The 12,978-nt window shown below is 49.9% G+C and overlaps 1 protein-coding gene across 1 annotated transcript in view; it reads left to right on the plus strand.

Annotated features, from left to right (window-relative positions):
• Itga9 (integrin subunit alpha 9) overlaps nt 1–12,978 on the plus strand; it is a 293,447-nt gene that overhangs the window by 73,237 nt on the left and 207,232 nt on the right. The window contains exons 12-14 of the mRNA XM_032911092.1: nt 1,011–1,101; nt 1,784–1,829; nt 9,156–9,310. Of these exons, the coding sequence (XP_032766983.1) occupies nt 1,011–1,101; nt 1,784–1,829; nt 9,156–9,310 (292 nt within the window). The remainder of the gene's footprint in view (nt 1–1,010; nt 1,102–1,783; nt 1,830–9,155; nt 9,311–12,978) is intronic.

A 12,978-nucleotide genomic window follows, 5' to 3' on the forward strand; every position in this document is an offset into this window, starting at 1 on the left:
ATTAAGAGACACTGCCTTAAAAAAGAAACAAACACAAAAATGGTAGACAGCACCTGAGGATCTACACAAGGTTGTCCCCTAACCTACACACACACACACACACACACACACACACACCACATACACACACCACACTACATAGACACACCACACACATACTACACACATACCATACGCACACACACACACACACATACACACACACCACACACACTACACACATTACCACCAAACACACATACACACCAAACACACAACCCACACACAAACACCAAAACCAAACACACACCCCACCACACACACACACACCCACACACACACACACACACACACACACCACACACACACACACACACATAACACACACATACACATACACCCCATCCCACACCCCCCCCCATCCCACCCCACACACACCCCACAACACACACACACCCCACACACACACACACACACCACACACACACACACATGCACCACACACCCCACACACACACACACACACACACACACACGCAAGGAAAATCAACCCAGCCTCTATTTGTCTTGAACTCGTCAAAACCACACATGAGCCGGTGAGATGGTTCAATAGGTACAGACATTTGCTGCCAAGCCTGACAACCTACAGTTAATTCCCGGGACCCACACGACGAAGGAGAGAACCAGCTCTTTCTGGTCATCTTCTGCCCTCCACATGTGTACTGCAGCTTTAGCAAGCCATGTCCACAAATGAATGAGTGTAAAAAACAAAACCAGTCTTTAAGATCGAGTGCTGATAGACAGTTTGTTGGCACCAAACCCAGGCAGAGCTTTAAACGAAGACATCTGGCCAAGGCAAGCAAGAATCAGGAAGTGTGTGATCTTCAAGTACCTACTGCAGACCTCTGGCCAGATTTCTACTGACGGCGTCTTTTCTTTCAATAACTTCAGACCCAGTGCCCTGAGGAAGCTGGGTTCCAGCAGCTCCTAACTGCCCTCCCGTGACTCCACGTTTCTATTGTCTGTTTCAGAAGCTGTCTGGGAGGAAGATAAACCCGACCCTACGGATGTTTGGGCAGTCCATATCGGGGGGCATTGACATGGATGGAAATGGCTACCCTGGTGAGCCCCTCTTCTCAAAACTGTGTCAGATAAGTGGAGATAGGTGTGCGAGAGAAGATAGGTTCTCGGTTTAGTTAACAGTTGTTCTCCCGGCAGAAGGGGGGCTTCTGCCTAAGAAACTCCTTGATACAGAGTCTTGCTAGGAACCCCCAGATTCTTGGCAAAGGATGTGCTTTCCAATCACCAAAAAGTTATCCACCCCACACAGATTACAGTAAACTATATATCCCAATAAAATCATATCTGCGGTTGCTTAGTGATTAAAGCTTGATCATTGCTTAAGGGTGTATTTACATATAACAGTATACGCTAGTAACTACAGAGAGATATACGCAGACAAGACGAAGTTAATTTTCACGACCTGTAGTCCAATATAGCCAACATCTTACCGTCTTAACGTATAACTAATATAAAAGTTACTAAGGAGTCAATTTTTAAAAATTAGGTCTTCAAAATCTGCGATGCGTTTTACACATCCTGGCCCCCGTACCCAACACGTGTGGCTGGCTGCCACTTAAGACCATGTGGCTGTAATTCTTACAAAGTCATTACACAGACAGACAGCAGCAGTAGGGAAGACTCTCTGACCACAAGGCTGGGTTTCTGTCACGGTGGCGCCGGGCCAGAGGGCAGCTGGGGCTGGTTTCCACAAGGTTCTGAGTCTGTGAATTCTTGTTCTCAGATGTCACCATCGGAGCCTTCCTGTCCGACAGCGTGGTTCTCCTCAGGTGAGATGTCTGACTCTTGCTGCAGGGGCCGTGTTCTTCATGAGCAACAACAGCTGGAGCTCTGTTGGGAGGGCTGGGACAGGTTCTATCAGTCCACTCTTTCTTTCCCTACTCCTTGCAGGCTGAAGGCCCTGCTCACACAGGACTGCTACCTTTATTCTCTCAGTCCCGTTCTTTACCACAGTCTTTACCACGGAGCTCCAGAGCGTGTGCCTTGACTAGCTTATAGGGAGTTGAGAGCTTTCCAGGGCACCACCACAGGGTTTCGGGTAACCCAAACCCTAATCCAAGGGTTGTTTGCCTTTGGTCACGACCACCCCCCCTTTGTCGACCTACTGTATAAACATTCTTGTTTCCTGTAAGCACCAGACACTCAAAGCTCTGGGGAACCCCATCCAGGCTAGGCTTTTATCTTTACAACCAGGACCATCACTCAGTCCTCAACCGCAGGGACCAGGAGCCTCCTCCTGTCTGTTCACTAGCGCAGCAGAGGTGAGGGGCATGTGCTTAGGGCCAGGCCACGTTAAAGCACTGAGCACTGAAGATACCCATGTAGCATCTTAAGTATCTGGGCCTGAGTGAGTCAGAGGAAGCAGAATTTTGCTTTGGAGTGGGAGCCAACAGTTTTGTTAATAACTCGATGCAGAATGTTCTAAAATAAACTGCTCCGGTTTTATAGCTGGAAGGGATCCAGAGCCCGTGTAGCCCTCCACTGCAGATGCTTTGAATTTAGCTTCCCCGGGCCTCCCCAGAGGGACATGCTCTCCTCTTGGATGACGTACCCCACAGGAGAGAATCAGCTGACCTCTAGGCAGCTCCAGACTGCCAGAATAACCTTGGAGTTGGGTGTGACCTGGAGGGCAGGCGTTGTCATCGTGAGTTCAAGCCCTACCTCTGCCCTTCTAGGCGGAGCTTCTTGGGCAAGCCCTTCGACCCCTTTGTTCCAGGATTTCCCTTTGCCAAAGACAACAACAGGAGTATTTCCCTCAAGCTGTGGGTTGATAGTGTGTGACTGCCTGGTAGGAAGAAGAGCTAGTCTTAGGTGGATATGGTTGAATGTGACTTTCTAACATTCCGCTTCCCGGTTTTGTATCATCTACCCAGAAGCCCTGCAGTGTTGAGGAGAGCAATGCCTTCCTCAGATGCTAACGTCAGACCTCCCTGGTTCCTCAAATTATCACCCTCGTGACTCGGTTTCCGCTCTTCCCTCCCTAGTCTCTGGCGAGGCGGCTTTCCTCTTGGGCCAGGCCATGGTGGAGGGCTGTGCTGGGGGGAGCTGCAGTGGTACCATGTGAGGCTTGTAGTCCCCTCACAGTGACCTGACAGCTCGTCGTGGTCCTCAGGGTCCCTCTTAGAGGAAACACATCCTCCGGCTTCTATGGTGCAGTCAGCTGTCTTGATACCCAAGGCACCTGTTTGGTTTTGTTGTTGTTTGGTTTTGGTTTGTTTTTCGAGACAGGGTTTCTCTGTGCAGCCCCGGCTGTCCTGGAACTCACGCTTTAGACCAGGCTGGCCTCGAACTCACGAGAGCCACAGCCTCTGGTTTTCAAGTGCTGGGATTAAAGGCATTGCTTGTCTTTTAAACTTTATCATTTTTTAAATAGATAAATTCTCGTTTCTATAATATATTCTGATCACTGTTTCTGCTCTCTCATCTCCTTCCAGATCTTCCCCATCCATCCAACCCCAGGCCTTCTTTCTCTTCCTCTCCTTAGAAGACAGAGAGATTAAAACAAAATAAATAAAAAGAAAACATACTCAGTATTTAAGACAAAAAGAAAAAACCACAAGCAACACAGGCAATCCAGAAAACCCACAGAATCGGAAACCATAATAGATAAATGAAAAAGTAAAAAGGAAAAAAAAGTTCAAACAAAGCATTATGAGGAAAAAAAAGTTTCTGAAAATTCCATCAAGATGATTTTACATTGTCATCTATTGCGGGTACGATATACCCTTACCTGTGGTTCATATAATCACAGAGACTCTGTTGGAGAAAACTAAGTTTTTCTTTGCAATGAGTTGAGATAGCTTCTGGGTTAGGGTGGGAGATGATGCTCACTTCCCCTCTCAGTGCTGGGACCTCATCTTTCTTCCCCTGGGAGCTCCCAACCCAAAGGAGCTTCTGTTCATCTCTCTGCTCCATGGGTTCAATTGTTAAGTGAGCTGCCCTCACTGTGGACGGGAGACCCCAGACTCCAGCATGGGGCAGAAGGTCGAGTCTGGTGAGGTGGAATGCCAGGAAGACCGTGCATGGGTGAGGTAGCGAGGAGCCCACTGCTAGACAACAGTGAGCCCAAGGGACCGTCAGAGGCGGATGGGGATGAGGCCATCGCAAAAGTCCATGCCCTCACTCTCTCAGCTTACACACGCTGCTCTGTTGGCGTGAAACTATGCATGTATTCAATGCTAGAGGCTGGACCGAGAACGTGACAGACCTGGTCCTGGGGTCTTTGATTCTAGCCAGAGAGCCCTATGGAAGTAGATGGTGGTGCAGATAACCTCGATGGACACCTCCTGTGCACCAGGCACGAGCATTTTATGTGCAGTCCTGCACTTGGCTGTAGGTAATTTCATCATGGCTGAGTTTAACAGTGTGCACTTACAGCACACTTTAGCAGCTATGACCTCGCTCTGCGGTGCCATCTAAGGACTGCCATGATTCCTATGGTCTGTACTCACCGCCGTGCAGTGCACAGCTATGTTCATGATATGTTTTCCTTCTTTCTTGGATTACAATTTGTGTAGAGCAAAATGTACCAGTTCGAGCATACAGCTCAATGACCTTAGACTGGTGCACATGCCCACATGAACTACACCACCATCAAGACAAAAGTCCATTTCTGCCACCCTGCACATTTCCTTGTGCTGTTGAATGCTATTTCTTATTGTTATTGTGTTGGAGAGGTGCACATTAGGACAATGTTGAGGACTAGATTCTACCCTTACATGAGTTCTGAGAGGCAAACTCAAGTCCCCTGGCTTGCATGACAAGGGCTTTACCTACCAGGCATCTCACCAGCCTTCCTATGTCCTAAATGCATCTACTGCTGTGGTTCCTGTCACCTCAGGTCACTTTCGCCTATTCCAGGATTCCACATAAGCGGAGCCCCACCACATGCATTCTAATTCCCGAGTTCTTCCGCCCTACTCGATGTTTCTGAGACCTACCCGTGTCTTGGACTTACAGTACAAATTGACCTCTAGCCCTCTAAACTACCCCATGGTGTGCGTATCGCTGTTAACCTGCCTTATGGGTAAAGAACGAGGGGCTTTGTGGTGGTGAACTCAGTTGTCAGCTTGACACACCTGGGAAGAGAGAGCCTCGGTGGAAGGATTGCTTCCGTCTGATTGGCCCTGTGAGATACTTTCTTGATTGCCAATTGATATAGGAGGGCCTGGCCCACTGTGGGCGGCGTCATCCCTGAGGCCAGTGGGCCTGGTCTGAACAGGAAAGCTAGCTGAGCAAGCCCGAGGGAGAAGCTGATAAGAAGTGACTCTTGATGGTTTCTGCTTCAAGCTCTTAGCTTTTCTTACACCGTAAGTTGTAAGCTGAAGCAAACCCCTTTCTCTTCCTGGTGCTTTTGGTCATGGTGTTTATTGTAGCAACAGGGAAGCAAATCAGGGCAAGCCTTTTTTTAAAAAATATTCCAGATGGTGATAAGGACCCGTAGGACAAAGCAGGGTCACGTGGTCTGGGGCCACAGTGGTGTCACATTCAGCAGAAAGGACCAGTGGGCGTGTCCTGGCAGGTCAGTGACTGTATAGACGGATGCAGCTTTGGCGTATTGTGTGTGAGGGGCCACACAGCTGTGGTTAGGGGGAAGGAGACTGGGGACAGTGGGTCTTGGCTATTGTTCCTGAAGGTGGGCTGCAGAGTACGTGGATCCAGAGATGGTTCAGGGAGAGTGTTTCAGGGAATCGAGACTTGGAGTTCTTCTGATTTGGGGCGAAACAAGCTAAGAGGCAAGCGCATGCCCTCCGATAGCTTCTGTGTCTGCTGTAGCTGCAGGCACTGAGGGACGCACTTGGGGGTTGGGGAAGCTTTGAGCTGTGGCTAATAGAGAACCTAACCGAGCATCTTCATCTGTGTAGACGCAGATGAGCTTCTTGGACAGAGGAAAGCCCAGCTGGTTTCATAGCCAGCCTTCGCCTGCCCCTTCCCTGCCTGCCAGGAAAACTAGAACAGCACCCGTGAAAACTTTGCCCTGTCCACTTTTACTATCTACCTGGAAGTACCATGTGAAGATTTGACCTCTATGCCATGGAAAAGCACTCTAATGACCCACTTCTTTGAAGTCTTAAAGGCACTCCCAGCTCTGTCCTCGGGTGCCCCCTTCTCTGCCTCTGTTATCTTGGTGGGGGGGGGGAGGTTGGCGAGTGGCAGGCGGGGTCCGCCCTAGGAGTGTGAGCTGCTCTGCCCTCAGGAAGTTTGCTCATGGGGGCTGGTCCTGTGCTCTGGTGATAGGAGCCTGGTGCTATGCCACCAAGGAGCAGAGGAAGTGACCAGAGAGGCTTAGGAAAGATGCTTTCCTCATCCAGAAACAACAATGGAAACAGAAAAAGGCCGAAAGAGACCTGATGTAACAGACCTTGGAGGGAGATGAGCGCAGGAGGTCTTTGCCCACCCTTTGTGAGCTTTTCGAGCTGCTTGTCGGAGTTACACTTGGTTCTTCCTCCCAGCCCCATGCTCTCAGAAGTAAGACTCAGACTCAAAATATACTTACTAATACCTTGTCTATATATCTAGGCTCTTCTTGGACTAGAATTACAACAAGATAACCCATTCGTTTTAATCTGCAATTTGTCATGTGGCTGGTTACCTGTGCTTAGATACCATGTGTCCATCTCCCCACATCTTCCCAGGCCTTACCCTTTCCCAGAATCCTTTCTGCCTTCCAGATGTCCCGCCTTCTATTTCTTGCCTAAACCATAGGCCGTAGGCTTTTTAATTGACAGGTGATGCATCCATACAATACACAGGATACGTCTACAATAGTTCTGTCTGGACTGCTCCTGCTTATGTCATCCCACTCAGCTGAGCTTGCTGGGAAGGGACCCGCCTTCTTTCTGACCAGCTGATAAAAGGATAGACTCTTGCCTTTCATCTTCTTTTCCACAGCCTGGCAGGTCAGGGGTCGCCAGGGTATCATTATAGAAGGGAGCCTACTCTCTCCCTGAAGCTTTGATACTTTGATCTCTGCCTCTGTGTGCCTCTGCCCAGAGATGGGCTTCAGACTTGGGGGTCAGGTTTAGAAAGAGATAGTAGCTATTTTCCTTAGTAAGGCAGCAAAGCTGAGACCACATATGCAAGCGTGTGCAGGAACACACACACACACACACACACACACACACACACACACACACACACACACACACACACACACACACACACACACACACACACACGGAGGATGGGGAGGGGAAGGGGAAGGAGGAGGGAGGGGAGGGAGAAGTAGGGAGACTTCCAGGAAGAGACCAGCTGGCTGTGAGGGGATCAGCAGCAGGATTTTATTCAGTTCCTCAGCTTCTTTGTTGCCTACTCTTTATGGCTGGCTATAACAAAATGCCTGGGGAAAAAGCCTAACAAGTCAAGGAAGGAAAGGTTTATTTTGACGCTTAGTTTAAGGGTCCACTCGGAGTCATGGAGGCAGGGGTGTGAGGCAATGGTCACACTGCATCTGTAGTCAGGAAGCAGAGAGAGCGGAACGCTGCTACTCAGCTAATTTCTTCCTTTCAGACTGAGACCCCCAGCCCATAGTTGGCACTTTCCCCATCCAGGGTGGGTCTCCCTGCCTCACTTAACCTAATCTAGAAACCCCCTCGAGCGTTCTCATGGTGACTCCAGGTCCCGTCAAGGTGAAGAAGTTGACCATGACATCATTTGTACCCCCCGACAAGAGTGTGGTTGGTGATCTCCTTTATAAGTAGTTCTAGTATCTTCCAGGGAGAAAGAAGAAAATGAAGAGACCAGGATGTTGGTTTCTTTCAGGCATTAGTGTTGCCGGACTTCCTTTTGCCCTGTAGCCAGATTTGCTCCGAGTTCCCCAGTTCACCGCCCTTCTGTTGACCCTCCTGTCTCTGAAACACAGCTACAGCAGGGTCCCCTTGTGCATGCTGAGTGTCTTCTTAATGCATTATGAGCCCAGGTTTTCCTTTAATGTCCTCTTGTCTTGGGGTTGGTTGATCCTCTGTCCCCACGTCCTGTCACCCCAGTGCACCTCGGCTGAGCCTTACACACACCTTTCCCGTGCTGTTGGTGCCTCTTAATCTCATGTTACTCCAGAGCCATGAAGGCCAGGCTCCTGAGAGGAGAGAAAGCGTCTCTTTGTGAGGCCTGGAGGGGAGAAGGTCAAGCCACAGCTTAGGTGACACCTCCTTGAGCAGATGTTTAAGATGGGAAAGAGACGCCTACTTCTGTCTCAGCTTTTGTCTTGGTGCCCGGGGGAGTCCAGGGACGCTGGTCATCCATTGCTGGTCATCCATCAGGCGCTGGGGCCGGTGGTCATGTCAGGGAGAGGGCTGTGTTTATTGGATTTCGTTTTGTCCTAAGGCCAGACAGGCTGATTCCTCGAAGTGTTCTGCTGGTACCAGCTGGGACTCCATTAATCAATTCTCTTTAGAGCACTCTCAATGAGTTGAGAGACATAAATGAAAGAGGATATTTAGCCAAGTGGACAAGATAGAAGTTTGCCAAGTTCTACCTCACACTGGCAATGGGGGAGAAGTCACTGGCTATATACTGTATTCTCCATCTCACGGTCTGTCTCTGTCTCTCCCCCCCACCCTTTTTTTGGCTTCTTAATACAAGTGTTCACTTGGGTACCCATGCTGGCCTGGAACTCCGGGAAATCCTTCTGGCTCAGTTAGTGGGGTTCTGGGGTTCCAGGAGTAAGCTGCTACAGCCGCTCTGCGTCTAGTCTCTGAGCCCCAACTTTCCGTCCACCTCCTGAGCCCCGGCTTATGTTGTAGAAACTTCTCCACAGTGTCTCCCCAACGAGATGGAAAGTGGAACTTCTTGGGTGAAATTTTAAATAATCGCCCAGCATCTGGTGGTTCATTTACAGCCCCAGCCAGCTGTGTTTCATTAACAACTAACTTGCCTTTGTTACCGGGAAGCAAACCATTAGTATTTTAGGGAATGTGCTACTTTTAAAACCAGAAAAAGTACTTACAGAACACACTGGCCTTTCCCTCTTGGGGCATTTCATTCTTTAATTAAATGCTGGCTGAAGGCCCGGGATCTATTCTGCCCGTATAGTTGGCGTTTGGTTTCGAGAGAGAGCTGCTACTTAACAGGTTCCCCTCCCCCTCCGTGTCCTGCAGGGCCAGACCGGTCATCACTGTGGATGTCTCCATCTTCCTGCCGGGCTCCATCAACATCACAGCACCTCAGTGTCACGATGGACAGCAGCCTGTGAACTGCCTGAATGTCACGGTGTGCTTCCGATTCCACGGCAAGAACGTACCAGGAGAAATCGGTAATGAGTCACGGAGTCAGGACTCACCAGTCTTAGCTGCTGCTAAGATAGCAGTGACCCAAGTTGTTCCCTCTCACTTTGTGTCCCAGTGGGCTTTGCAGGCAGGGGGTCTGGTGGACTGGATACCCCTCCCCTCAGGCTCTTCCCTGCTCATTTGCATATTTCAAATTTCACACACCCTCCGGCTCTAGGACAAGTAACACCGAGGACCACCTCCAGCATTCTTTCCCCAAATACGTGAGGATTTGTATTTGGGGAATGCGGGCTGCTGCGACAGAGCGCCTGAGCCTCCTCTGCGTGCAACACTCCATGCATTAACATAAAAAGACAATAGGAATCTGGAGGGCCCCCTAGTAAGCTTGCAGCATCAACCAGGCACAGGGCACACAGCTGACATCAGGATGGGGGTGTGAGGGTTTCCAGGGCTTAGGTTTTTAAGAGCGCGGCATTACTCTGGCATCTCAGAGAGTTCGGGGAAAAAGCCCATTCTCTCGGTATGCTTATGCAGTTCATGCTGCCTGCATGGGGTTGGACCCTCCCAAATGAACCATCAATCAAGAGCCCTCTCCATTAGACGTGACCCCAAGACAAACTGATCCGGACCATGCCTCAGTTGAGACTCCCTCTGAGGCTGGGTCGGCTTGAGAGCTGTAGCTAAGTCTGGCCACTTCCGTGTGAGGTTTGTGTGCAGTTTAAGTGTGGGAAGCACTGCTCCCGGGTTCACACCTATGCACAACCCCCAAACCTGCACAAACCACACCCACAGGTGCAGTTCCCTCAGCTGGGCTTCAGGCCGTCCATCCTAGCCGTCCACATGCAGATGCCACCGACCTCGTTGGCAAGTCACCTCGGTCAACTGCATTGAACAAACTCTACAATTAAACCTAATGCTTATTTGCAAAGAGACTCCTTTAAGTTCACACAGCTGTTGTCGGGGAACATACTTAGCTGCACCTTCTGGCTGCTGTTGTCTTTCTATCACCCTTGTTGGTGGAGACATCACAGTCTTAATGAAAAAACAGTATCTGGTCCAATCATTGTCATTAGAATCAATTAACAAACATTTCACAGGATGCTGAAAGTGATTATTATGCTGGAACTCAGTGGTCATGACTACCACAGACCTATACCCCCAAGCCCCGAATCTTAATTTCATCACACATATGTTATAGCTCTAGAAGATATTCCAGCGATGGTTCATGCTGATCCTCATTCGATAACCATTTACCCGAGTCCACCTGCACCCTGCACCGGAAACAGCTCTGTGCTGCAGGCCTGTAGGGGGTTCTCGCTGCTCCTCTCCTGACGTGGTGGTGGATACCATTTTTACAGTCTTGATCCCTGTTCTGGAGAATGTGAAAGTGAAGTGTCGTTTTTTACAGAGGAGAAACGGAGAATCGAATTTAAGGACGAGAAGGCCCAGAGTGTGAGACTCCAGGGCTGTGTGAGGAGATGGGGTGGAGCCCCTATGCTTCCTCAACTGGTGGCCCTTTCTGGGGCCACAGTCACACAACAGCTTTTCACAGACCACTAGGGAAAAAAAAATCTGTGAGGATCTGAGCTTGACCATTGCTCCTAAAGGATCGAAAGGTTATGGGAAAGGCAAACTGTCTATGTCATGCATCTCACAGGCAGTGAGGGGCCACCTGGGCAGCGGTCAGGGGTGGGTGGTTTGCACCCTGTGCATCCTCCATTCAGGTTACTTCCCTAGCCTCTGTCACATGGGTCATTGAAGGCAAATGTCCCTTTGTACCCTGCAGCTCTCTAGAGGTCTTTACCACTTAGCACTCAGGTTGTGACTCAGGTTATAGCCGAGTCTTAAAGAAAGTGCTTAACATGTGTGAGACCCAGAGTTCAATCCCCAGAAGCACATGTATGTGCACACGTGGAAGAACTAAGATTCAGGCATGGAGGATGCTGACATCGCTAGGGCAGTAAGGAGAAGTTCCATATTTGTCTGTGATAAGATGTTATCCTCCCCCCGGAAGATGGACCACCACCGTCCATCTGAACATCCGGGACTACTCAAGGCCCTGGAGGGGGGATGTTGTCTGTTCCCTCATAGAAGGACGAGGAGGGAGATCATTTGACTCACCTGAGACTCCAGCCACTTGAACCCATACCTCTCAGCTGCTTGTATATCATTCTGCCCTAGTTTTGCTTGGCCTTATGGTCTCTGGCATGCTGGTGTGGCCGTGGAAGGTTACTAGGGAGGAGAGGACTATACAGCTATGGGGACGTTGTCATCTATGCTGGGGTGACAGCCAGAATGGCTGTTCTAGAGTCATCCACACTCCTGCAAGAACCCTTCATTCATGCTCTTTAAGTTAGCCCAAAATTCCCACTGGTTCCCTGATGGGAGTTGGTTGGTTCTCCAAGTTGCACTCTAGGGGATCAGTTTGTTCCAGACTTTGCCTGGCCCTTGGACCCCTCTAGAGAGGGGGTAGGCATTCGTTTATTTCTCTTTAGGGAATGAGTTCCTGAGCTATTGCCCCATTCTCTTCTGTCATTTTCATGAACATGAAGCACACCTCATTCAGAAGTGGAGCCATCCACCCAGAGAACAAGCTGGCTGCGGATCGGGGAGTTTGGGAGAGAATGGAAGGCTGTTCTGGCTATATAGGCATCAGAGAGGGAGGCAGCCTGCTGGGGCTGTATAGGCCAGGGCCCATGGTCGCTCTCTCTTAAGGTCAGCAAGGAGACTCTTGGTTCCACAGAGCTAGGAAGACCTCCAGTCTCCAGGTAGAGGAAGAATGAGGCATCTTCCAGGAAAACAGGAGCCTCTACCCAGGGACATCTCCTGGACCTCTGCATTCAGAATGCAGAGCTGACGGCTCTGTGTTCCTTCCCACTTCCATTTTGGCAGTGGAACCCTTGATATCCTGTGTGTGGTTTACCCGGTGATGCCTGTCTGGAAAGGTCTTTTGGACACTCAGGGTCTCTGGATCCTGGGTTGTCCACCAACAGGTGGCTGCATTTGGCAGCCCCACCTGGATACCTGAAGGATAGGATCTTCTGTGGCTTCAATCTGATGGGTCTTCAGTCACGTGACCTGTTTGGAGGACGGCTGTAGGAGCCAGAGCAGCTGTTCTGTCCCTTGGGCTGGTGCTTCTTGTCCTTGGAGCCTATCGGGCTTGGGCATGTACACCAACTGTCTCTTTAGTCTTGCTTCAGCAATGGGAAATCTCAGCTCTCACTTGATCGCAGGAGCATCAAGGTCAGCCTGTAGAGGGGCAATTGTGACTTCTGGGAATACTATGAGAAATGCAGTGTCCATAAGGGGTGAATCTGCCCCAGCCCCTGCGATAGGCAAAATCCAGCCAGGAAATAGATGGACACAGTATACATTTTAAGAGGATTTGACTCTTCTTGGAAGGGACTGAGCATGCCAGAGAGGAAGCAGTGCTAACTGCAGAGGAAAAGCGCTGTGGCTGGTACTGAGCCAGTAGCGGGCTGATCAGCCGTGTGGTATCACCTGCGAGCTTTCTAGTTAGCTGTGTGCGCTTAAACTGAACGAGAACGTAGAACACGGTGACCTATGTTTTACCAAGCTTCCAGGTGGCCAGTCAAGGTTACAGTCCGTCGACTCCTTCCGTGGGTTTGTTGGAACCTGTGAGTTTGCAGAAGAGACCATGTACAACTCGGACCCAAATCTTTAAGCAGAGAAC

Source organism: Rattus rattus, chromosome 8 (assembly GCF_011064425.1).
Source record: "Rattus rattus isolate New Zealand chromosome 8, Rrattus_CSIRO_v1, whole genome shotgun sequence".
Lineage (NCBI taxonomy): Eukaryota > Metazoa > Chordata > Mammalia > Rodentia > Muridae > Rattus > Rattus rattus.